General features: G+C 51.5%; 1 protein-coding gene across 1 annotated transcript; it reads right to left on the bottom strand.

The window, feature by feature from the left end:
- Positions 1-5275: 5275 nt before the first annotated feature.
- Positions 5276-23931, bottom strand: STRIP1 (striatin interacting protein 1). Its single transcript, XM_019624199.1, has 21 exons — positions 23704-23931; positions 21174-21243; positions 20353-20427; positions 19845-19979; positions 19630-19750; positions 18226-18294; positions 17105-17211; positions 16868-16995; positions 15546-15728; positions 14983-15200; positions 13939-14004; positions 13751-13814; positions 12551-12622; positions 12005-12079; positions 11659-11756; positions 10262-10388; positions 9952-10052; positions 9141-9207; positions 8484-8588; positions 7655-7859; positions 5276-6236 (listed from the first exon to the last, which is right to left on the bottom strand). The coding sequence occupies exons 1-21, from the start codon at positions 23881-23883 to the stop codon at positions 5989-5991; spliced, it is 2514 nt and encodes an 837-aa protein (XP_019479744.1). The 5' UTR covers positions 23884-23931; the 3' UTR covers positions 5276-5988.
- Positions 23932-25090: the final 1159 nt, after the last annotated feature.

Here is a 25090-nt window from a genome sequence, read left to right as displayed (position 1 = left end):
TGGAGCCTACAGGAAGGTGGGCCTACACAGAGCCCTCAAGGCTGACGCATGCCATGCCTGGGCCTGTCACCTGCCCCGGGTCTCTGTGGCTTTGGCTAATGCAGGAGGCAGGGCAAAGAGCACAGTTCCAGGGTTGCTGGGCTCACTTAGAAGGGTAAATTGGGGGTAGGAAGGGGAGTGAGAAAGCTGAGATAAGCTTGTGGCTGAACTGACAGTGGAAGGGAGATGGGATGGCAGACTAGGGAGCCCACTGAGGGCTCAGCTCTCCTGGGCCAGGACCCCGGAGCCGTGGGGGCAGGGCAGCTTCCTTCTCCCAGACACCCTGGGAGCCTGTCTGAGCTGTGGGCAGAGACGAAAGCCAGGACTCTTTCTTGTGGTTTCAGAGTATTACCCATTCTATCCTTCATCCCTACTTTCTGCCTTATCTCCTCAGCCTGGAAGGCAGGAAAAAAGCAGCCCTGGCCCTCCCACCCTCCCAGTCAATACCACCACATTGCTCAGGAGCTCAGCCTCAGCTAGCAGCCCAGCCACCCCCATCCTGTGCCTCGTCTTCCAGGCGCAGAGAAAGCCAAGTATACGCAGACACCAGTGCTGGGCTTATTCCCAAAGGGAGCAAGTTCCCCATCAGATCAGATCTTCCCACCAACATAGTCGCTGTGACGAGGCTCAAACATTCCCCAGGAGGAAACCAGTGCCCTCTTCATTCAGGGCCCGGCTCCCGGTGACTTCGCTCTTCTTAGTACTGACGCTGGCTCTGAGGTCCAGGTGAGCCCTGTGTCCGTCAGGAAGGGAAGAGTCCAAGTGGGAGGCAGAGGCGGCCCCACTACCTCCAATGATCAGAACCACCTCCACCCTGCTGGTCAATGATGACGGGCACAAACCCACTTTTCTGAGTCCAGGGCTAAGACCACTGCACTGGAGGTTTCTTCACACAGGAGAGGTCAGCAAAATTTTGAACTTTCTGTCCCACAAAGTCAGAGAGAGAGAGAGAGAGAGAGAGAGAGTAGTTTGTTCTACAAATATTGATCGAGCACTCACTCTGTGCCAGGCATTGTGCTGGGTGCCAGAGATAGAACAATTGTCAAGAAAAACACGACCCTCTGTTTCACAGCTTAGAAAAAGATGGAGAGAGGGAAGAGGAAAAGGATCTGGGAAAGCAAAGGAAGCAGAAGTAGGGAAGAGACAGACAAGAGAAGAAAATAAGAGTCAGAGATCACTGCAGCCGGAATAGGAGCGGGCGGGCAGAGGCCAGGAGGGGGCCCCCGTGGGGGAGGGAGGCCTGGCGGGGGAGGGCACAGGGAGGCCGGAGACCAACTACTGGCTCCCATCCAGGGGCATCTGCCCACAGCTCATATTTTTCTGTCCAGTGACAGCTAAATGAAGGGAAAGCTAACTTTACAACCGTCCGCTTCACACATAATGAATATGAATGGGCATCCCGGAGCCTGTTCCCCGGGATTATCCGTGAGCTGACGGGTTCTCCCACGGACTGGGCCATCCCAGCCTGCCTGTCCCCTGGCTGGGACACAGGCAGCCCCTCCACCTGCTTCCCATTAGCCATCCTCCCATCCCCCCGCTCAACACCCGGGGCGTCTCACTGCTAAGACACAGCCCCCAAGTCTCCAGATGCCCCTGCCCCCAGCCTCACTCCAGAGGTGACCTCGGGTCCTCAGCCTAGGCTCTGTGTTTTCCAAGGCACAGGCCGGGGCTCTGGGTATCCCTTCTGGAAAAGGAAAGGGGCAGTGGCCCCACCTGGAATCCCAGCTTTAAGGAAGATGCTAGGCTCAGTCTCCCTTTGCTAAGGCTCTTCTCTGCCCTGGTGAGGCCCACCCAGAGAAGCCCCCCGATCTTGGATCTTGGCCCTGGCAGGGGCACAGACACTAGGCCCAGAGTGGAGGGCCCCAGCCAGCAGGTCATTCAGCCCAGGCTTCTCGTCTCAGTCTGGCATGGGGAAATACTTCTCATTAGAGGCATTCAATCTTCCTTCCCCGCCTCCCCCAACCATTTACACATCAACCTGAATTACAACTCTGAAGTGCAGACCCTCTGCAGCCCCAGCCAGGAACCTTGTTCAGCATCACCAGGAACTGGGCATTTCCTGTATCAGGAAGAGGGGGTGCTATCTCACCCCTGCCCTAGCCTCTGCTGCAGTCTCATCCTGACCCTTTTCACCAGGGGGCCAATGAACACAAAGCTTCTGCCCTAGGAGCTCTTTTTCCTGATTGGGGGGGGGCTCCTTTCCCACTCATCAACTGCAGGCTCCCCCCACCTGTCTCTTCTCTGGTAGGAGGGCGCTAGCTAGGACCAGTGGGACCTGTGTGGCCCTGCAGATGTCTATCTCTGTACCTACCTAGCACATTCCTGCTGTTATTTGCTTTTATGGCCATCTCTCTATCAACCGCAAGCTCGTCAAGTAAAGAGAGTGTGGTGTTCTATTCACCTGGACACCAGGGCACCTACATTGGGACCTGGCCCAGAACGGGCCTTCAGGGTATGATGGCAGGGGGCTAGGTGACTGGCGGACCCTTTCGAGAGGCTGCTATATTCAGAGCAGTGAGCTCTGGATGAGCAATACAAGAAGGCCCAAGATGTGGTTCTGGGCCTTAAAGGGGAGTTCTCTGTTTTCCAGGGGACACAGGGAATGGATGCAAATTCATAGAAGGTTAGAGTCAGAAGGGCCATTAGTAAGACTAAGAATAGCTGCCATTTGTTTATTAGCTGTGTTGTTTCTTGTCAGCCAAGTATGTAGGTCCATTATCCATTATCTTATTCAGGCCTCACAACCACCTTGCAGTTATTAAACCATTTTTACAGAGGGGTCAACTGTAGCTTAGAGCTTGATGAGCTCGGGGTGTCTCAGTGAGTCAATGTCACAGCCTGGATTGAAAGTCAGGGCCGTCTCACTCCCAGAAGGTGCTTGTTTTATAGCCAGGAGCCTGAGGCTAACTATGCCAAGTGCCAGGAGGCACAGCTACTGATTCTCTGAGCAGTAAGTTCTTTGTAGAGGACAGACAGGAAGCCAGCTCCCGGGAGATAAGCCTAACAGGTACGGCAGAGGCAGCCATACACAAGTCCTCTGGGCCCAGGGAGAGAAAGACATTCAGGCTCTAGGAGAAAAGGAAGAAAAGGTAGAAGCGACAGCTCCCGAGTGACCTGGAGTGGGGCACATGCGGTCAGACCAAGGCCAAGCTTGGATGGCCAGTTAGAGCCGAAAGCAACTGACTCGCCGAGAACCTTCCTGCCAGGGACCACGCTTGAGCAAATACTAAGTACTGACTAAGGTGAATAAATGAGCAAAGGAATGCTCTGGTGGTGTGTGCTGGGGAATAACAATGATTAATAGAGAAAGGGCGTGGGGGGAGTAGAGCGCGCACACACGTTGTGAACAGAGACCTGGGTTTGCATCTGGGCTCTGGCTTTCGTTATTCTGTGACCTTGGGCAAGTTCTTTACCCTTTCTGTGCCAGTTTCTCATCTGCAAAATAGGCATTGCAATAATACTACCTTTTAGGTTATTAGAAACAATATTATACATAAAGTGCTTAGAGCAGTGCCTGGCACATAGTAAACACTCAACAATCGTCAAATGCTGGCTACTGTGTAGAAAATGAGTTTTCAGGAAGCATCAATATTGGCCCTGGTGCCTAGTTGGCACCCAGTAAGTGGTAACTCTTTTGATTAACAAGGGACAGTTCCCATCCTCAGAGTGATACAGCGACGGAGTAATCCATCCCTCAGTGGATTGAAGGAGCTCTGGGCCATGAGCCTGGTTAGCAATAATCAGCATTTTATGTAACTCAACCATTTACAAAGGGCCTTCACGTACCCTGCCCATCTCATGACCCAGGTGAGATATAAAGCCACAGAGACTGGGTGGCCACTTGCTCCAAAGGATATTTCGGTCCAAAGACCTGAGTTCAAATTGCCAATATGCCACGAGCACACTCTGACTGTGATAAGGCTTGTCCCCTCCTAGCCAGCCTGTCAGCCTACAGACATAGGGATCCCCTGGCCAGCCTCTGCGGCTCTTGCAGCTTTAATAGTCTGTGTTCTGTTTTTACACAGATGTCTGTATAGTTACAGACCTTGGCAAACTAAGAGGGAAAATGGCACCTCTGACTAAGGGAAGCATCGGATTGGGGAAATTAGACCAGGGCAATGAGAACAAGGCCTCAGGCAGGCAGGTTGGGTGGCCAGCCTGCCAGGTGCAGTAAGAATGTAAAAACCCATCCTAAGCAAACTGAAACCTCAAGATACACGTGTAGACTTCCTATAGGTCCTGGCAAGCAACAGCAGAAAATCCATCATGTACAAAAGAATTGTATCAAATTCCCTTGTCCTGTACACGTTACTTTGGGGCAAAACACCAATCAGTCCCAGGGACTTCCCATCTCATACATAGGCTGTGTGGCTTAAGTCCACTGCTGGCTCCCACCCCTGCTGCTCATCACCCATGCTGTCACATCAAGGCCTGTCTCAGGGGCCCAGCTCAGGGCCTGGACTGGGGCTCAGCAGGACACTGAATGGAAGAACCAACACAGGGGAGACTGCCCCCAGAATATGTTTCCTTTCTAAGGCAAGACCTTTTGGAGACTTAAAACCCATACACATGGCCTACAGGTAAGACATGAGAACTTCAAGCAGCTCTGAAAAGGGAGCACTTCTTTTACCAGCATCAGAATGCTGAGCTCCTCAGAAGCAGGGCCTCAAGACTGAATCAGGAGGAGGCAGACGTACCAGGGATCCGAAGGCCAGGTGCAGGCTCCTGGCCTCAAACTCATACCTACCATGAAGGTTTTCCTCGCTTCTCCCCAGCCCTGGGGGCTCCTGGGCCCTCTGACACCCTTTTCCGCTCTGAAGCTAACTCCTGATGGTCTGCTTCCCCAGCCTCTGGGCACAACCACCTGCCCCAGGGAGGGCCCAGAGTAGCCGGCCCTCTCTGACCTAGGCCCTCCCTCCTAGCACTGGTTTGGCTGAGGCCCACTTAGGAGTATGATCCAGTGAAACCGGGGCTCCTACTGCAGGTACATCAAACCCAGGGGTGCAGGACCACTTGTCACTCCAGCAACCCGAGCCCTGGAGCTGGGCTGGGGCAACCTCAGACTGATGTGAGGAGAGAACATTTTAGATAAGTGCCAACTTCCCCTTCCGTTTCCCCTCAGATGGGAAAGGTGGGCAGCTTGGCACGGGACCTATCAATGCTGGCAAGAAAACCCAAGTTCTAGATGGGGAGGATATCCAGATTTCCACATTTCCTGTAGACATGACAAGGGGGATTGTTTTTTGCTTCTTTTTAATGTAAACTGAATACACAAACACATTAAAAATCCCAACATAACACAAGAGAATCCACACATTTATATATAGATATTTACAGACCCTTGCAAACCAAGAGGAAAAATGGCACCCCTGGTTAAGGAGAGCCTCTCTTCCGGCCCCGACCCTGTCCAAAACCAAAGTGCTGAGGCAGCTGCACGAGCCTCTGCAACTCTTCTGGATGAACCTTGGCTGTAGGCTGGAGTGACATCAGAAATCCCCAAAGCAAAACCATGATTCTGAATGTCTGGCCCTGGCCCAAATCCTAAACCCTCCGCCTTGGCAAGCCGACCTGCCAAGGATTTGCATGTCTCAACAAGAGTCAGTGTGACCCCTGACATTCAGATGCAGTGGGTTCCCGGCCCAGCCCAGCGTTTCCTAGCCTTGGGCTGAATGAGAAATGAGCTGCAACCAACCATGTCCAGAGAGGAGGGCGGGAGGAGTGAAGGATGAGAGGATCCCGAGCAGAGATGACTGCTCCTCAGCACGATGCTGCGGATCAAGGCGGCCAAACCTGGACTCAGCTGCCAACCCAGAGCTGGTGAGGGAGTGCACAGTGGGGCTGTGCTGCCACCTGGAGGGGGATGGGAGCGCTGCAGCAATGAGCCAGGACAGGTCCTGAGGCACCTGGAGATCACCCCTCCTTTCCTCTTCAGTCCCCTGCCCAGGAGCCTCACTGGAGCAGCTCTTCCCAGGAAATGGGCTTGGAGAAGACCTCCCTCTCCAACCAGAGGTCGTAGTTCATCTGGAAGTCCTCAGGGAGGTCTACCCGCTGGCCCAGGACACTCTGCAGACAGTTGTCCACAGGCAGGAAGTCGGGGTTGCTGTGGGTCCGGTCGTAGCGCCGGGCATTGAAGCGTTCGATGTTGGCACGGAGGGCACACTCCTCTGCCTGGAAGTCCCAAGGCCGGGCATCAAGATCTGGGACAAAGCAGGAAGACATGGTTAGGAGCCAAGCCCTGTGGCAGTGCCCCCTGGGTTCAGTGCAGCTCAGGGCCAGGCCAGCCCAGGCTGGGAATGTTGACTGCTAATGGTGGGGGGCCAGGAAACCTCTAAGCCCCAACCTCAGGAATGCTGACAGGACTTCTTTCCTAGATACAAAGGGAAGTCAGGTACAAGGAGAAAAGGCAGATCTACGGAGAAAGAGGCTCCACACTGCAGTCTACGCGGGCCTGGCACGGGGGCACAGGTACAGCAGGCTTCTCTGAAAGACACCTTCCCCCTTCTCCCTGGCTCTCTGCCATCAGAGGAAGAATCTGGAGACCCCCTCATAAGCTCCTTCTCTCAATCCCCTGACCAGGTACAAATCGCAGGGCACTGGGAGTGCAGTCGCAGTCGCTTGGCCGTGGTGCGCTGGGCTCAGGGAATGCCGAGGGAACCCACTCTGCCCAGGAAGCCAAGGCACTGCTCAGAGTGGGAAGAACACATGCAGATACAGGACAGTTAGGGGTGCAGGGAGGCACCCTGCTGGGAGAAGGAACAGAAGCGGGGACAGCCTGGCCAATGCGCATGGACTGAGCGCTCCGATGCGCAGAGCCCCGGGTGTGATGAGTCTGGGCTGAAGAGAGGATGGACCACACTGCAGACGAGGACATGCGTTGGCTCTGATTCGAAGGGAATCAGAAGCTAATGGTTTTAGTCAGGCGGTACCACCACCAGATCTGCAGTTTGATGAGCACGGGGGCAAAGTCTGAGGCACTGATGGGGGGGAAAAACTGGAGGCAGGAAAGCCAATTGGAGCTGTGAGAATTTTGGTGGCCATAACCAAGGCAGTTGCAGGAGGGAAAGAAAAGCTGAGTCTTGTGACAATTCCTGGAGAAGGACTTGGCTTTGGGGAAGGGACAGAGGAATGGGGGGTGACCAGGTGCCAAGCCTGGGCAGCTTCTCAAAGTCCTTCCCAGACTCCCATCCTGATTCTTCAGAGGGCAGCTTAGAACATGATCAGGGGTCGGCAGACTTTTGAGACGGAAGAGCCACCAGGTTTCCGCTAACTGCGGCTCGCAAGCCACATGCGGCTCTTTGGGTACGTACATGTGGCTCTGAAGTAAAATTGAAAACGAAAATAAAACTATCATAGTTTCATTTATAAAAATTTTAAAGGATATTATTCACATAATGGTGATTATGTAAACATATATTTATGGCTCTTGAATAATTTTTAAATTATTGTGAGGGACAGGATTGGCTCTTCCAGGGGTTGGCAAAGTTTTCAGACGGAACGATGTACCCGAAGAGCCGCATGTGGCTAGTGAGCCGCAGTTTGTCAACCCCTGGCGTAGATGGAAAGATGTCGCCTCTTCCTCTACATCCCACCCCACCTTCTTCGTGCCAGGCCTCACCATTGCCATAGGCCCAGTCGTCATTCAGCCGATGCCGCACCTTCTGGTAGATGGCAGACATTGTCTTCATGTTGCTCTTCCGCCACTGCCGCCCCAGGTACTTGGTCTGCACCTTGAGCAGCTTTAGCACATACAGCTGCATCATGGCCTGTTTCACCTTCAGGGCCCGCTTCAGGATGGGGGCCGATTTGAACACCACCAGCATCTGGGAAGGGGCGCCAGACAGGCCATGTGCAAGGTGGAAATAAGTGCTCGCACCACCACCCAGGGGCTCACCCCTTCTGGGTGACGGTCAGTTTTCCCCAGGCCAAGGGGTTTCCGGGACATGGAACTGACCTCCACTACTAAAACCATGAGAGTCCCACACAAACCAGAATCGTCAGTCACCCCAATTATGTGTCATTTTGGAATATGAAGCTATGAATTCCTTCACCAGAAATACTGCTTATGTGCATGTACCTACGATTACAGAGGATTCATGGGCCTCTGCACCCCAAAGGCACCCACAGGCTCAGGGTTAAGGGAGACTCCCAGAATCCTGGTTATGGTACCATTGGAGGTTGAGAAGATAAGAGAGGAATTCCTTTTATAAGTGTGGACTTGTTTCAGTGCATAACTAAGCTGCTTCCAGCCCCCAGTTCAACCCGTCAAGGAAGCGAATCAGCCCTTAAAATGCAAGGATGTGGCTACAGGAAAGTTAGAAGAGAGGGCTGTGGTCACAGCAGCAAGCCCACCCTGGGGCCCCTGCGCCCAGGTGCGGGAGATGGTACAGGGCATGGCACTCTGCTTTGAGCTCCACATTCCATGCCTGGTTACCGTGCTGGCTCACCATTGTCCTTGAATGCTTCCATTTGGTCAGCTTGTTCAAGATCCGCAGGAGATTGATACAAGAATAGAGGTTCCTCCAGCAAAACTGGTTATTGTCACCTGCTTCCTGCGGGGAAGACCCAGAACAATCACGGCCCTCACAGTGGCGCGACGCTCAGCGGTCCCCAAGGCCCTCCCGTGTATGGTCTCAGAGCTGCCAGTCTCGCTTCATGTCTGTACCAGGAACTCTCTCCTCTCCTCAGCCCCGGGGGAACCCCATCCCAGAAGTTGGCAGGGAGTAAGGGGCCCTCCCTAGAATTTTCCCACAGGATACTGAGGGCCGTGGCCTCAGCCCCCACAACCTAGGGCACAGGCTCTCTCAGAGCTGAGGCCCCTCAGAGCTCCAATGTGGGGAGAGAGAAACAGCTCGACCAGGTGAGCTCTGGGTCAGCAACCCCTGAAGACTACGCTTCCAGCAAACTCATCCCTACATTCAAATCTTTCCATGCCGCAAAGGACCTCCTGCTGGCCCTTCTATGCAGTTAGAGCGCTTTAAAAGCCAGGCACTCAACAATGACCTGACCTGTGAAGACACCCCTCTCCCAGCATCGGGGGAGGCAGGCTCTCCACCACTGACCCTCACGCCAAAGGGATAGCTGGGGAGAGCCTCGCCACTCACCAGGCTCTCGGCAGTCAGTTCTGGCAGCTCATGCACCACGCAGTGAGGGAAGTCCAGGACAGAAATGCTGCAGGGGACAAGAGAAGCCAGGGGCCCACCCTGAGCAAAGGCCGGGGGCTGGCACAGCAGCTGTGGCAGGGCTGGCCCCTGGCTTTCCACTCTCACTTGTTGGAGTGGAAGCAGGAATCTACCTTGTCTGCACCACCCTGGGTTTCCCATCTCTCAGGGGAGGAAATACCTGCTCCAAGAGAACCTGTAAGGTCCTTCCGGCCAGAGGGACTTGTAGTCTTATAAGGGGTGGAGACCCTGTTTTCTCCACAGCAATGAAATCTGGGGCTGGGAGTTGATTTCTGAAGGCAGTTAATTTATGCCAAGCCCCTACTGGAGACAGTGTCTGACTGACAGCTCACCCTGTGATGTACCACACTAACGAGCAGGCATTATCAAGGACAGCTGGCACCCTGAGGGGGGTGGGGGCTTAAGAGTCAGCAGACGGGGCATGACAGTGCACGTGGCTGAGCTCCTCAGAGAAAGCAGGCAGCCTGGCTGGTCTCCTCAGAAAAAAAAGAGAAAGCACAGGACCTGAGGCTAGGACAGTACTGAGCCCAGGATGAGACACCTGTCACTAGACTAAACTCAGGTTTGACACACTGGCCTTCTCCACAGGCAGGAACCGTCTCAGTCATCTTCGTGTCCTGATGCCTGGCACAGTTCTGGCTTGTAGGTGCAGAAGGCGCTCAGTGGGAGAGGCCAGCTGGGAGCCCTGCCACCTGGCCATACCCACCCCTTCCTGATTCCTGGTCCTTATCACCTGTTCTTGGCAGTGATGTAGGACATGATGTTTTGATTGAAGAACTTTAGGATCAAAGGGATGCAGTTGGCAAACACCAGATGCTGGGCCATGTATTCAAACTAAAACCAAAAGAAAAAAATGAGCATGCCCCTTAGGACCTTACCCTTTCCTCCACTGATAAAAGTCCTTGGGGTTAGAAGACTGTCTTCGAACAAGCATGCAGAGCTCAAGGCGGCTTGAAGGCCAAGGCCTCTGTTGTGCAGGGCGGGAGGAACAGCGCTGCCTACGGCCCTGGCCCAGTGGACAGGATGGAAGGCCCTGCAGGTACCTGGTAGACATGGTTCAACTTAAAGTGCTTGAGCAGCAGCAGCAGGACAGCAGAAATGGCCTTGACGATGACCTCTTTGTGGCGGTTCACATCCACCCCCAGCTTCATGCTCTGCAACACTGTGGTGCTGGAAACACAGACCTGGGTGAGCCAGCAGGATGTACAACACCTCCTTTCTAGGCGCTCAGATTCCGGATGCTTCTCTGAGCAAAGGCTCCCCCGTCACCAGATGCCCATGGATGTCTCAGAGGGCAGGCCCGGGGTTCCTCCACCCACCTCCCAAGCAGTCTGGCTCAGCACAATTTACTTCTTCCTTGTGATGCCCCAGACACATTCTTAGCCTATTTTCCTGCTGTTCCTCCAATAATTAACTTCTCCTTTTCCAGGTCTCCCCTAAGTTTCTGCCACCATATTAATGTGTGTGTCTCAGAGTGGTTCTGTAGAATACCAGTACCTTGAGATGTCTCAGGTTATGGGGGGAAAGGGCTTCAGAGTCAGATAAATTTAGGAAGCATTGAGTTAAATCTTTTTTTTTTTAATTTATTTTTCAATTACAGTTGACATATGACATTGTATTAGTTTCAGGTGTACAACAGAGTGATTAGACATTTAAATCAGTTTCTTAATTCAGGACTTCTCATTTTAAATCTTTAAACCAGGAGATATAATATTTGACTCTGGAACCCTTTATTCCAGGATGCGCATGCTGGCCTAGTGTTCTGTGACACCCCTTTCAGTATTAGCCAAGCCCTGCCTCCTCCCTCACCTGGCCCAGCCACCAGGGAGCTGGGCTCAGGGCTGGGCGGTATTGGCAGACAGGAGATCAGGTCAAGGCCAGGTCCCTCTCACAGCAGAACAGATCTCGGTTTGTATTCTCACATCAAACAGATGAGGTTAGTGCTCCAGGGAGGAAGACTCCCTAAGGGTTTCACTATCACCCTGAGACATTCACAAATACTCTCTATGCCAGTTCACTGGAGAGCAGGAAAGCGCTCACACCCAGCTCAGGTTCAGCTATTGGCTGGCAAATTGTTCCGAAGCTGAACCTACATGTCCTGGATGTCCCAATCACATAGCTTTCGAGGGAGGGTTTTGGGAAATGTTGAACACAGCCCGATTCGCGTCACAGAGGAGGAAATGACTTTCTGCACTTTGCTCAGTGGCAGGGTCTACACTACAATCCAGGCCAAATGGATTAAGACATCTCTCCAACCACTGAAATTAAATATTTCATCCAGTAATCCTGAGCCAAGAATACCCTCAACTTAACCTGCAGAGATTTGGAGCCAAACAAAGAAATCAACCTAACAAATGGTGGGACCAAAAGGAAAGCACGTCCCTTTCCCCCTCTATTCTGCTGCTTGACCTGCTCCGTTCACAGGAACGGTGATACTCACGGCATCTCCTCAGGTAGGACGTCTGCTAAGATGTTGATCGAGTCTGTTTTGGCTTTTGAGGTGGGAGCTGCGGCCAGCAGGATCTTCAGCAGCGCGATCTGGTGGGGAGCAGACATTCAGCCAGCATGGATGAGAGCGCCCAGGTGCAGGACTAAGCCCTGAGAGGCGGTCCTTCCGGAGGGGGCTCTGGCAGCAGGAGGGGCTGAAGGACACTGGCAGGGCATGCTCTCACGGCCAGGGGAATGGGAAGGGCGATCCCATGGCCGGTACCCCGATGGCCACCGAAGGGCTCCCAGATCCAGAGCCCTCTAGAGGGGGGCAACACGTCAAGAGGAGGAACACACACCATGTACTGAGGCAGGCTGGGGAGCAGGCCCTGGTAGAGGGTTTCTGCGGGGACTTGCTCGACTTCCTCTTCTCCCTTTGAACACAATGGTACAAATAGAAACCCCAGTCCCGACCAGTCTCTGGAGCCAGCTTACTAGCTGGCTGGAAGAGAATCTGTAGAGCCGATGTAAATGTTGATAATGATAGCAGACTTTGGATAACGAATAATACAGGACAGGCATTAATAACTCAGTTAATCCTTACTACAGCTCTATGAAGACGGCGCTGTTATGATTCCCATTTGTCAGGTGAGGAAACTAAAGCACAAAGAGGTGCAGGCACTTGCCTAGGTTGTCACCCACTGAGTGGTGGAGCCTGGCTTCACTGGCAGGTGACTGGCTCAGAGTCTGTGCTCTTAACCCCTGCACTAGACACATCCCACCCCTGCAGTGGGAGCGAGACTGGGAGCTTTCGGAGGGCAGGGCCTGGGACAGCTTCGTGGTCTAGGAGAGCACCATGCCTGGGGACAGCTGGGGACCCTGGGCTGAAGCAGCCTCCAACTCACCCCTGAGAGAGGAGAGCGGAGGTACTCCTCCTCCATCTGTGCCTGGACCTCTGCAATCGACGTGTACTTGTGCTGGGGACAGAGAAGGGAAAGAAGGCATCGGGGGACACCTCTCATTCTCTGGCCAGACACCCTGCACGCTGGCAAAGACCCCACATAATTTTCTTCAAACACACTCTCTCAATGAGAGCTAAGTCACCACAAAGACCCCTAACTAAAATCCCAACCCCCAAATATTTTTCTAAGTGGGCACAGGCCTCTTAAAAGCAATATAAAAGGCACACAATAGATTAGAAAAAAGCAAATTAAGGGAGAGAAAGGGGCTTTCAGATAGCTACAGCAACAGGAGAAAAAAACTATTAAAAGCAGAATCAAGTACTCAAGTACTTAGAATCAAGCACTTGAGTACTCAGAACCAAGTACTAAGGACTCAAAAAGCCTAGCTGCACGGGGCCCACTTAGTATTACAAATTTCAAAAATATATTTCAAAAACATAAACATTTATGCTCCAGATAGGTTGTTAGGGGGACACCTCTTCCCCACTCGTGATGTTTCCTCCCATGTGGAAGGACATACACATGCACAACACGCCTGGTCTCTCTGCCCCTTCCCACACTCACTCCTGTCACCGACTGGTGAGTGTGGGAGGAGGAACAGGACATTCTCCGCCCACCGCCTTTCTCTTTTCTCTTTAAAAAAAGAAAAGCCTGCGCTCTCTTCTGCTCCTTGACCAGGCAGCGCAGGGTTTCAGCACTGCCTGGGGATGGGTAGGTGAGTCTAATTCTGGAAGAAAGGGATTAGGACACCTACTAGTGTTACTGTGTTCTTATGCCTCATCTCCAATTGCTCTCATCAGCAATAAAGCTGGTATTTCAATCTCCACTACCTACTCCTCTATTGCAATTGCCTTAGAGCTTGGGCAAGGAAAAGGGGGGACTATTTAATGGGCCCCTCAAAATTCTAACAACTGTCAGGTCACATAATCTTAAATAAATCACCAGTAAGTCCACAATAAAAGCACAGCTGAAATAAATAAAAATTATGAAGAATTGTTTTAAAGGGTATTGCCATAGCCCACCTGTTCCTCCACCCCAGGTTTCTTCATGCAGATGAGTCTAAAACGGCTTCTCCCAACGGGCTGGTCTCACTTTACTCACCTGGGACCAAACTAGGCCAAAAACTCACCCAAAGCCGCCTACCTGTTTCAGAGTCTTGATGCTTTCGTGGATTGGCCTGGGCAGCCCCACCACTGTGTTCGTGTCACTGGAGAATAAAGAAGGCCCTGTGTTAAGCCTAGACATCAATTGACCTGGATCCCCAAACACCAAAGGCCAGGAGAGTGAATTTCTTGTTACCTTTCTTCAAAAGGAACTCAGATCGCACTCACCTGCCTAGAGTATAACCTATGAATTTGCTGCGGCTAGACTCGAGGAACATCTCAATGTCTTTCTCTCTGCCAAAGAAATTGAGCAAGGCTTTTATTAAACGTTATTTCAAGTCAAGGTTAATAAAGTAAAGAACATCCAGCAAGTGTGAAGCCAGAAGGAAAAGTCTCCCACAATTGTTTTTCTTTTTTTGGGGACAAAAAAAAAAAGAACTGAAATCTTCAGACTCTTTTAATGTCTTTCATCAGGTTGTTGGAAAAACAACCTGAAAAGATATTATGTGTAACTACTTTACTCATAAAATTAAGGTGATACAACAAACTTAAAAACATACTTTATTCAGATATTAATAACAAGTTTATTAACAGAACTCAAATATTTAAAAGTTTTACAACAATTAGAGCTATAAGCTACTGATTTTTTTCATGAGTCACATTTTACTGTTTGAAACAATCAGCATATATATGTTACATTTTTTGATGACCTGTTTTGTATTCTCATCATGGATCACTGAAAACTGGGGCTTTATCTGGATCAAGAAAATGACTTCTACAGCCTTTCACATGTTCATCTGTTTCTTAAGTTGGTGCCTTTTCAAATAGCTACCACTTACAAGTACCTTTCCATCCTATTGATGTATCTCACATGTACCTCAAATATCTTAATTATGAATCTAAAAAAACTCTTCCCTAATCTGTAATTTTTCTGTTAAAAACCATATACAACCCTAGGGTGGGTGGGAGATAGGTTCACTTAAATGTCCTGGTTTTAATTTTTCTCATCCTCCTTTGCTAGTATATCTAACTAACAGCTAACTCCTATTACTGACTCAAGAGCCATAAAAGGGTCTCTGTGCAAGGTCAGTAAGGCCAGCCCCGACACCCCCAGGCCAGCACAGTGTACTCTTAAGAGAGCCTTATCCCAGAGCCAAGATCAGCGTGCCCCTGCAGAGGACCTCAGGTTGCGACTCAGGCCAGGTGCCAGGCCTGAGGGTGTGAAGACTCTGGTTTCAGAAGCCAAGAGTGCTCCAAAGGTCCGAGACTCACCTGACCTTGGGAGCCCATGGGAGCCCCTTCGGGCAGGTAAGCCTGTCGATCTGGGGGTGCTGTAGTGGGGGAGGCATCACCTCGTCCCGCTCGAGAGGGAACGTCTCTCCCTCCAGACTACTGTCATCATCATTCTCCTCTTCCTCTTCTCGAGAGTCATCGGCTTTGTAGGGATCCCGCTCGTTGAAGGCATCCAGGTTGTCCTGCTTTATCAGAGCCTGACATAGAGAGAGGGGCGAGCAGACAAAAGAGCCAACTGACGAACCAGAAAAGGGCAAGGAAGCTAGTGAGGCTGTAACACAGAATGGAGGTAGGTAGAGCGCCAAGGACGTCAAGATCGGGCCCAAATGACCAATCATTTCTTGCCCCAGTCCCTCCACAGTGCCACGTCCTGAGTCCCCACTATAAACTAGGCCCTGGGCTGGGGACACAGTGTCCCTGCCCTGGAGGCCTTCACTCTGACTAGCTAATCAGAGACAATTTCCACTTGTCCAGGGGCCATGCCGCCGCGTGTGTGTGCTTTGAGAATCCTCGGGAGTCACAGGGCCCTCTGTCACCCTAACCTTGTGCTCCCGTCGGCCCCGTTTCTGCTGCTGCTCAATCAGGTCAGAGGCGGATGCTGGTGGGGAGGCGGCCCTCATGTTGCGGACCACTTTGATGCTGTCCTCAGGCAGTGGGGGGAGGCCCAGCATGGTGCGTTTCTCAGCTTTCATGCTCTGCAGCTCCTCAAAGCCTCCCAGGGTGCACTGCGTCACACACAGGGTGCAGAGCCAGGGTCAACACGTCAAGCGGGTCCCTGATCCCTGTGTCAGGCTTGGGAGCACCCATGACACCATGACCCACATCTTTACAGAGACCTACACAACCTCTGAACAAGGGACTAAATCCACCCACAGGAGAGTTCAGTGACATCAGGAAGAGAGAGGAGAAAACAGTCTGATGGAGTCTATTGCACAGATACATTTAGCTCTCTGTACAACATACTCTTCAAGTAAAACAAAGGCAGACTTGGGGCGGACAGTTGGCTCAGGTAGTTAGAGAGCAGGCTCATAACACCAAGGTTGCCGGTTCGATTCCCACAGGGACAAGGAGCTGCGCCCTCCACAACTAGATTGAAGACAACTACTTGACTTGGAGCTGATGGGTCCTGGAAAAACACAGTGTTCCCCAATAAAAAAATTAAAAAGAAAAAAACCCTTTTTTTTTTTTTTTAAAAAGGCAGACTGAAGAGCCTAACCCTTCAAGATCCTAGAAAAGTCAGAGACTCATATGCTTCCAAAGCTGTACAAGCCAGTCTTTCAAAGTCAAGCTGGAAATAGAGCTGATCCTTGAACAATGTGAGGGGTGGGGTGCCGACACCCCACGCAGTTGAAAATCCCCATGTAACTTACATTGGCCCTCCTCATATGTGGATTCAAAACCACAGATTGAAAATACAGCTGACTCTTGAACAACAATGGTTTGAACTGCACAAGGCCACTTACATTTTTTAAATGCGCATATAAGTGGACCTGTGCAGTTCAAATCCATGTTATTCAAGGGTCAACTATATATTGTTGGATGTTAAAATCTAAAAAAAAGAAGAAGCTTTCACTAAACATCCCCCTAGAAGCCAAAACCCCAGCAGTGTCACTTAGTCTCACTGTTTCTGAGCAATTCGACTTTCCTCTCTGGCTTCAGTGAGGCTTCGTGAGGAACCAAGAGGATGTGGGGCCAAGATAAAAGGTGTTGACCACTCCAAAGTGGTCCTGAGCTCACTGAGCCCTGGCTCCACAGAGCTGGCCTACTCTGAAAGAAGGGAGGGTGAGCCCTAGGGGAGAATAGGAGCCCCAACTCCCCCCCGCCCTATCCCCAGCACCTGAGTCCCCTTTAAGGAAGTGCTCACCAATACTGTCTTCCAAAGCAGCAAGAGAACCTTCTTCATGGGGAAGTGAGGGGCATGGCCGCTGCAAAATTTGGTCACCATTCCAAACAGCATGATGGCAAACGGCTCATTGTTGTACAGCGGGGAACCTGGAGGTGACACAAAGACATCAGGACTACAAGCAGGAAGAGGACTTCCCAAAGCCCGCCAGCTTCAGCTCCCAGGAAGAGCCTCGAGCCAGGGTTCCCAGGGTCCTACCCAGCTCGGCCCTGAAGGTCTGTCGCATCCTCCTCCACTCGGCCTTATCACCCTCACACTCCTGGTGAACGGTCTCCACAATCAGGTACATGATGTTGACCAGGACCCTGGGGACAAGAAAACAGAGCAGGATGGGGGGTGAAGGGAGCACCTCTGGCTTCCTCCAACCCCTGCTGACATGAGAAAAGCCTGTGCACAAAGGCGAGCTATGGGGGAGAGCCACGGAGCACCTCTTGGGGCTTCCTCCCCCGCCCCTTGTTGCTAAGGCTGGGACCAGGTCTGATTCTGTTTTCCATCTCCAGGGGCTAGCAAAGTGCTTATTCAAAGCAGGTGCGTAATAAATGGTTGCTGAATGAATGAATATGAACAAGAATGGCGAGGCCACTTTACTGCCCTAAGCTTCCTGGAATGACAAACACAGAGGTGGGAGTGAGTTGGGAAAGTGGGGGTTGGGTCCACCGAAGCAGAGCAGGGTGGAAGTGAGAACAAGGTGTTTACCCTGATGGAGTGGAAATCGGAAGCAAACAGGGTGATGCCCAGGGACCCTAACTACAGTGGGGGACACCACCAACACCCTGTCTGAATGCACTCCAAATGCATAAAAAGAGACAGGTTTAATCCTCACAAAAATGAGAAGGTGATCCTGTTGCTGAGCAATTGCTATTGCTTCCTGCACACATCAGGAAGTTGTCCAGACTAACCTTCCATAGTTGGGGGGCAAGCTGTGCATGAGAAGGTGGGAACCCAAGGAGCCACGCCATGTGTTTCATTCAAATACAAAATGCTACACCACCGAGTTCTCAGCAGCAGTGTGGACAGGCAGCTCTATTCAAGGTGTCTTCACCCAGGATTTCCTCTGAGAGTCTCAACCCAGAGTCCCCCTCAGCCAGGCCAACTAATCCCACACTGAGCCCATCATATCTGCAGGTTACTGTGGGCAAAAGGAATGTGCATACAGCAAGGAACCCCCTCTCCCTGCCGATGCGCGCGCGCGCACACACACACGCACGCACGCACACACACACACACACACACACACACACACACACACACACACACACACTTCTGCTCTGATCTTATTCTCTGGCTAACACTCAGGGAACCCAAGCTTGTGGCCTCACCTCAGGTCTGTGCTGTCAGCCAGGGAGATGGCCGGCTTCCTCACCGCACTGCTGCAGGCGGCGCTGTTACTGCAGGAGAGATTGGAGAGTCAGTGCCTTCCCCCAGGAGGGAAGAGAAGTAGTTCCCCTGACAAGTGCTGTCCAACGGGGAAAGAAAACCCTATGATATATGCTTAGGCTACACAAGAGGCCACAGGACCCAGTGCTAAGAACGCAGGCCCTGGACCAGACTGTGAAGGTTTGAATCCTGGCTCTAATACTTACTAGCTATGTGCTCTAGAGTAAGGTACTCAACTTCTTTTTTAAATATTTTATTGGGGAATTGGGGAAGGGGAACAGTGTTGGGGAATTGGGGAAAGGAAACAGCCAAGTTGTTGTCCTTCAATCTTAGTTGTGGAGGGCGCAGCTAGCTCAGCTCCAAGTCCAGTCGCCATCCGGCCACCCATTGGCAGTTCGCAGCCTCTCAGCTCAAGGTGCCATGTGCAATCTTAGTTGCGGGGAGGCATAGCCCCCCATCCCAAACCAGAAACCTTGCTGCTAAGAGCGCACACTCTAACCACTGAGCCATCTGGCCGCCCACCAGCAGCTCAGGGCAGCTCAGCTCAAGGTGCCATGTTCAATCTTAGTTGCGGGTGGGCATAGCCCACCATCCCATGTAGGAGTTGATCCAGCAACTTTGTTGTTAGGAGCATGTGCTCTCATCAGCTGAGTTATCCTGCCACCGGTTGGCAGCTCAGCTCGGGTGCAGCTCACTGGCCCATGTGGGAAACGAACCATAACCCTGTTGCTCAGAGCTTGCGCTCTTAACCAACCGAGCCACTCGGCCGGCCCCCGTACTTAACTTCTTTGTGCCTCAATTTCCCCATCTGCAAAATGGGGATAGTAATAGTACCTATGTCATTAACATGAATTAGTACATGTAATGTACTCAGCCCAATGCCTGGGACACACATGCTGTCAGTGAGTGTTCTTAGCTATTTTTATTGATGGTGTTATCCCTAGATGGGCAGCAGCTGACCTGTCCACCGAACAAAGGACTAGAGGTGACACGGGCTACAGTAGGCTTTGGCTGATTCCACGTGTCAGACTGCTGCCTGACCTCCTGCTGAGGGGAAACGGCAGTGCAAACACAGTGCAGTCTGCAGGTTCAAAAGAGAGTTCAAAGGAGAGGCCTCCTTCTGAGAAGGTACCACAGGCCTTGGCAGGACCCGCACTGCCTGGTGAAATCTCTGGTGTTAGTGAGCTGCAGGGGCCCCTCATCAGTCATCAAGGTTTGGGTGAGCAGCTCCCGTTATTCAGGCTGCTGGTCAGACTGGAGCCTGGGACCAGGGAGTTCCGTAAGCTCTGTTCCTGCCCCCCTGCCTCCTGCCTCCCCACCCACTCAAGCCCCTCAGGAGAACTCACTCTATTTCCATGTTCAGAAGCTCCACCAAAGCATTGAACGTGCCCACCTCCAGCAGCAGGAAGATGTTGTAGCGCATCCAGGACTGCACTTCTGCCTCCGAGCTGCACTCCCCGAAGGTGCCTGCGAGCACAGGGTACGCTCACTGAGCCCCTCCCGTATCTGACTGGGCGTCGTCACCAAAGGAGGTGCCAGGGGGCTCTGGGCAACTCAGTACCTTGGGCAACGTAGAGAATTGCCCGTGCCACCTTCAGTCGCTTCTCCCTGGCAGTGACTTCTAAGCCGTCCAGGAGCCTCATGGCATGGGTGCGGTGCTGGTTGGTGTCCAGCTGAGTCCACTTCTTGTCTGTCACTGCAGGGAAAGGGACCCTAGTTACACTTGAGTCCAGGAAAATCCTCACAATGGAATGAACACCACGTTACTTTCCACGTAAGGGATAAGGTCACACTGCTGCTCTATGAATTTGAATTTCCAGACTGAAACACTGCTATGTTTGGTGCAAGTTTAATCACATGAAGTTTCTTTCCCCCCCCCAATGCTCACATTCTGAAATGCCACCACCAGAGTACTTGCAAGCCCACCCAAAATGTTACATCTGGCCTGGAATAATCATGGTTCAGCAGGCCACTCCAGGATGACTCAGGTCATTCAGATGACTAAGAGAAACCCTGTAGCGCTCTTGATGTGGGGTGAAAGGAACCAAGAGTGGAGGAAATCATCTCACCATGGATCCGGAAGTCTTCCTCAAAGCATTTTCTATTCAGCAAGAATTCTGGCCCTTCTGTGTAGCTGTAGAGCTCTGTCAAGAACAAAGTCTTATCAGCTCCATGTCCATATTCCACAGCAGGTTTCACATGTAGCAGAGAAGATAAGGTGTTTGCTTCTAGGCTCAACTCTGCCCGAGACAGTCACTCCTGGACTATGTTTTCTAATTACTAAGGGGGTCTTAGTGCTCTGATGCACGCAATGGAGAGAATGCTGCCTTCCCTTGTAGCTAACCAGAATGCCAGTTACGCATAAATCCAGGCATTTCCAGTCTGTGCACATCGATCCCATCATGCCACGCCCGAGGCTGACTGCCACCGTGAACATGTGTCTCTCAAGTGGCTGCTACCTCCTGAAGAAGACCTGTACTGTGGAAGCTAGAGAAGCAGCTCAGGTTAACCTCATATCACACATGAGCAAGCTGCAGTGACAGATGTGCACAGATGCAGGCGCCCTTGCTGGCATTCCTCGTGACTCCCGGCTCTAGGAGAGACCACTGTCAGGGGGAGAGCACATGGCCAAGGAGCATCACTGTCCACACTGGGACTGGGCCTCACGCAGCTGAGCTGACCACACGAGACGCTTCATACAAGTAAAGGACAAGCCACAATTATGAGATACACAGGCTGGAAGCCAATGATTAACAGGTTTTATATATATCATTACTAGGACTAACTGGGGGGGGGGGATGAAGTCCAAAATGACATTCACTCTTAATTTTACTAAAGACCAATAAGGAAAAAAACAGCCCCACATAACATGAAGGTCTGTGCTTTTTACCCGAGAGCTCTGCGGACCACTTGTCGGTGTCAGCATATTCAAAGTCGAGGTCTGGTGACTCAGAATAGCCCTGTTAAGAATAGGAGAGAGCGATGCCAAAGATCACTGTGAGTGTTTCCCGAAGGAAGAAACACATATGTTTCCAGGGATACTGTTGTTGTTACAGGACACCACTGCCTCCACTTTTCTGATGTTTTATATCACAATATTTTGTCTCCTAGTTCAGGTCTCTCAGAGCACCTTGTACTTTTTCTTCCGAGCACTTATCGTAACTTACAATTATATACTGGTACGTGTATTCGGTAAGTGTCTGCCTCTGTAAGACTGCAAGTTCCTTGAGAGTGGGAACTTTGTCCATTTTGCTCACCAATGATTTCACAATGCCCAGCACACTGCTTGGCATGAATGAGTGAATTAATGGTTTATACTCAAATAAACACTTGTGGGATGAATGAACACAAAGCTTCTATGTATTCTGAGCAGTGAATGAGCATTCCACATGGTGCTAAGATTCCGGAAGCCTTACTTCTTTCTGGCTAGTGAACTATCAACAGCTCAAGACAGAATGAGTACTGACACCCTCAGCCTTCCTGCCCTTCTCTCAAATTTCATTGAGAGCTGACAGAGAAGGCCGTAGCTGAACAGAATGGCTTCTCTTCCCCACACAGGAGACAGAATGTGACAAAGAGAATCTTTTTACTGCTGGGGATAGGTGATCACTGAGAGCACACCATCTTGGAAGCCTTGTTCTGGTCAGAGAGAAGAAGTGAAGAAATATGTAAAGTCCTCAGGCTTAATTACAATCTATAACACTTGGGAAGGCAAACACCACCCACAAAATGACATAACATACCCACAAACACTGAATGACATGAAGAACTCTACTCCTTACTCGGAGGCAACAGAGTGTATACTTTCACAAGGTACTGAGCTCCAGTTTCTTCATTTATGGACTGGGGATGACAAAAAAAATCTATCTTGAAGGTTTTTAAGCACCAGTCGAAATTATGTAGCACAGGGTGGGCGCTTATCAAGTGTCAGCCTCCCTGTCCTCCAGGCACTGCTCAGGATCCCAGCCCAGTGATTCCAGCTATGGCTCCAGAAGGAGCTGAGCACAGCATCAGTATCTCTAAGAAAACGAATTTACACAGGTGTCTCAGCTTAAATGTCCTCACTGACTGACCTTCCATGTGTTGAGTCTATACAGGAATGAGAGGGCAGAAAGAGAAATTTAAATGCATCAGAGGTTATTTATTTGACCATTCAGGCTAAGGAAAATGTAAAACTCTTTTTAAACTATAAATCCTCTGGTTATGAAGGCGGGTTCCCCCTGCCACTTTCATAATCTTCCACCCTTGAAAAATTACTAAGTAGTCACTCTGGATGTCCCATCACCCCACCATGCAAGAGCTCCTAACAGGTCTGTTTCATTGCTTTTTCAGATAATTCACTTCCAGCTCAAAGTATCTCTGCTTTGGACTTGCCAAGTTTTAACACGTTTTACCAGAGGTGTGCACTTGCCAACAAAAAACAAGAGCTTGAGAGGAACTAATTCCACATGTCTAAAGACAGTATCATCACTCTGGTATGACCTGATACACGATGCTCGGACAGTGAGGAATTCCCTCTCATTATTAAGTGCCTGACTGATTAGCCTGGGAGTTGTCTTGGGTGAAGGAGACCTCATAGTAAGTGCTCTGGGAACCTGCTGATTAAGAAGCCCTAAAACGCTGCGACACGTCTTCATTCATGAATTCTACATTTGGGAGGCAGTGGGAGGAATTCTTTAACTCTGGGGTGAGGTGACTCGTCAGCTCCAGACTCCGGTGTCTCCGGAAAGGGAGGAACAGCCCAGTAGTAAGAGAGGAGGGAATGCTGAGCCCTAACTCATGTTTAAAATGTGTATTTCTGATCTTCAACAGTTCAGCATCGGGCGCACCTGGGTACACCAACCCCCCCGCACCGGCACAGCTGCACTGGCTCAGGTCAGAATGAACCGGGAATGATCCCCCCTCCTACTCGCACAACCTCGGGCGCCGTAGTACTGTTAGTGATAAGTAGCTCCGTGCAGCTTCCAAGTGCCTTCCAAGCACTGGGCAGCCCGTTCCCTGCCCACACACGCCGGCCACCGAGCGCTACGGGACCCACAGGACCCGAGGCCAGAGATGGTCAGGCTCAGGGGTCGGCCGCGCGGCCCCCTGGAGCGCAAGCGGACCACTGACATGTCCCACTCGAACTGGGGCCGCGAGGCCGCGTCCACAGCTCCCGCCCGGGAGGAACCAACCAGCCGTCACCAGCTCCGGGGGGTTCTCCCGGGCGGCGGAGCTCGGGGCTGAGTCCCCGGCATCTCATCCCCGGCCCGGGGGTACCAGCCTTACGTATCGCTCTCTTCGCTGTAAAATGACAGCTCCCCGGCCAGGCCCTGTCGAACCCTCTGGGAAACCCATCATGGACCCGAGAGCTGCCCGGGGCTCGGGCCCCCTGCCGCCGCCGCCCTCCGGTGCTAGCCTCGCTCCCCGAAGCTCCTGACCTCCGAGTCTTTGCGCTGGTTGCGGTTGAACTCCCGTGTTTTGCCCCCGGGCAGGAGGCCCCCGCCGGCCCGCGGTGTCCCGGGTGGAGGCTGCGCGGTTGCCGGAGGCGGCGGCGGCGGCGGCTGGGGCTGCTTGTTGTTCATGATCAGCGGGCCGGGGACACCGGCTGCCGGCTCCATCTTGGCTGCTCCACACCCCCGGCTCAATTCGCGGACAGTAGCCGTAATGCAGCTCTCGCGTGATTTCTTCCAGGAGCGCTCCCAGGTCGCCATATTAAGTGTGGCGGCAAGCGCCGGAAGCCATCTTGGCTGCCCAACACCTCGCGAGATCGCTTCTGCTTGAAATCTTATCTTTCTTGGTCCTTTTAGTTTCTATTCCTTTTCAGTTCCAGTTTGGATGTCGTTTTATCTGTTAGGCCTCCCTTAGCAACTTCAGGCATTTTAGTTGCCCCCCCCCCTTCCTTTAACATTTCTTTGCGCTTGTCGCTTTTATAGTCCTGTTCAAATCTTGGGATATAGTAGTCAACTAAAGGGACACGTTCCCAATCTTCACAGAGTTTACATTTACATGGGGAGGATATGCTAAACAAATGAATAAATCAATGAAACAGCTACAGTTGTGACATTCATTCATCATTCATTCAACGAACACTTCAAGAATGTCCCCTATGCTACAGGGAGTGCGATAGAATGAGGAACAAATCAAGTTCCTGCACTACTGGCGCATTACATGGTGCCTAGTGGGAGAGACAAACAATGAGCACACATATAATATTAGAGAAATAAGTGCTGAGAAGAAACAAAAAAGAGTGTAAGGGAGTAGAAGGTGGCAGTGGTGATGGGGGTGGGGGTGGGGGTGTTGGGGAGCCTGGCTATGTTATATAGGCTGCCCAGGGAGGGTAGGCATGAGAGTGAAATTTTGCATGAGTTCTGAAAGAAATGAGAGCCATGCAAAGAAAGATCCATGGAGGCCACTAGGGCAGAGGGACCAGCTCACCGCAGAGCCCCTGAGGTTAGTGTGGCAGGAACTGAATGAGCCAGGGAAAGAACTGCAGGAGATGAAGGCCAGATAGTGGTGAGGTCCGATAAATGCTGGGCCTTCAAGGGCATGGAAAGAAGTTTGAATTTTATTCTAAGTGAAATGGAAAACCATTGGAGGTGTTAACCAGGGAGGTGTTATAGTCTGATGTTTAAAAGACCAATCTAGCTGCTTTTGGAGAAGGGACTGAAGAGTTGCAAGAGCGGATGAAGGTAGACAGTTTAGACGATATAGATGGAAACGATGGTGGTTTGCACCAAGGTGGAGCATTGGGTTAATATATTTCTATATTGTGTGGGTAGATTCAACAGGATTTGCTGAAAGGCTGGACTCCTATCAGGATAGAGA

This window comes from Hipposideros armiger, unplaced genomic scaffold (genome assembly GCF_001890085.2).
Source record: "Hipposideros armiger isolate ML-2016 unplaced genomic scaffold, ASM189008v1 scaffold_581, whole genome shotgun sequence".
Classification (NCBI taxonomy): domain Eukaryota; kingdom Metazoa; phylum Chordata; class Mammalia; order Chiroptera; family Hipposideridae; genus Hipposideros; species Hipposideros armiger.
This window is presented reverse-complemented; position numbering and strand designations above follow the sequence as displayed.

Coding starts and splice junctions, on each gene's coding strand:
- STRIP1 (XM_019624199.1), bottom strand. CDS start 23,883: ATGGAGCCGGCAGCCGGTGTCCCCGGCCCGCTGATCATGAACAACAAG. Junction 9,208..9,951: donor TACATCACTGCCAAGAACAG/GTGATAAGGACC, acceptor TGTCCCCTGCAG/CATTTCTGTCCTGGACTTCC. Junction 6,237..7,654: donor CGACTGGGCCTATGGCAATG/GTGAGGCCTGGC, acceptor GCTTTGTCCCAG/ATCTTGATGCCCGGCCTTGG.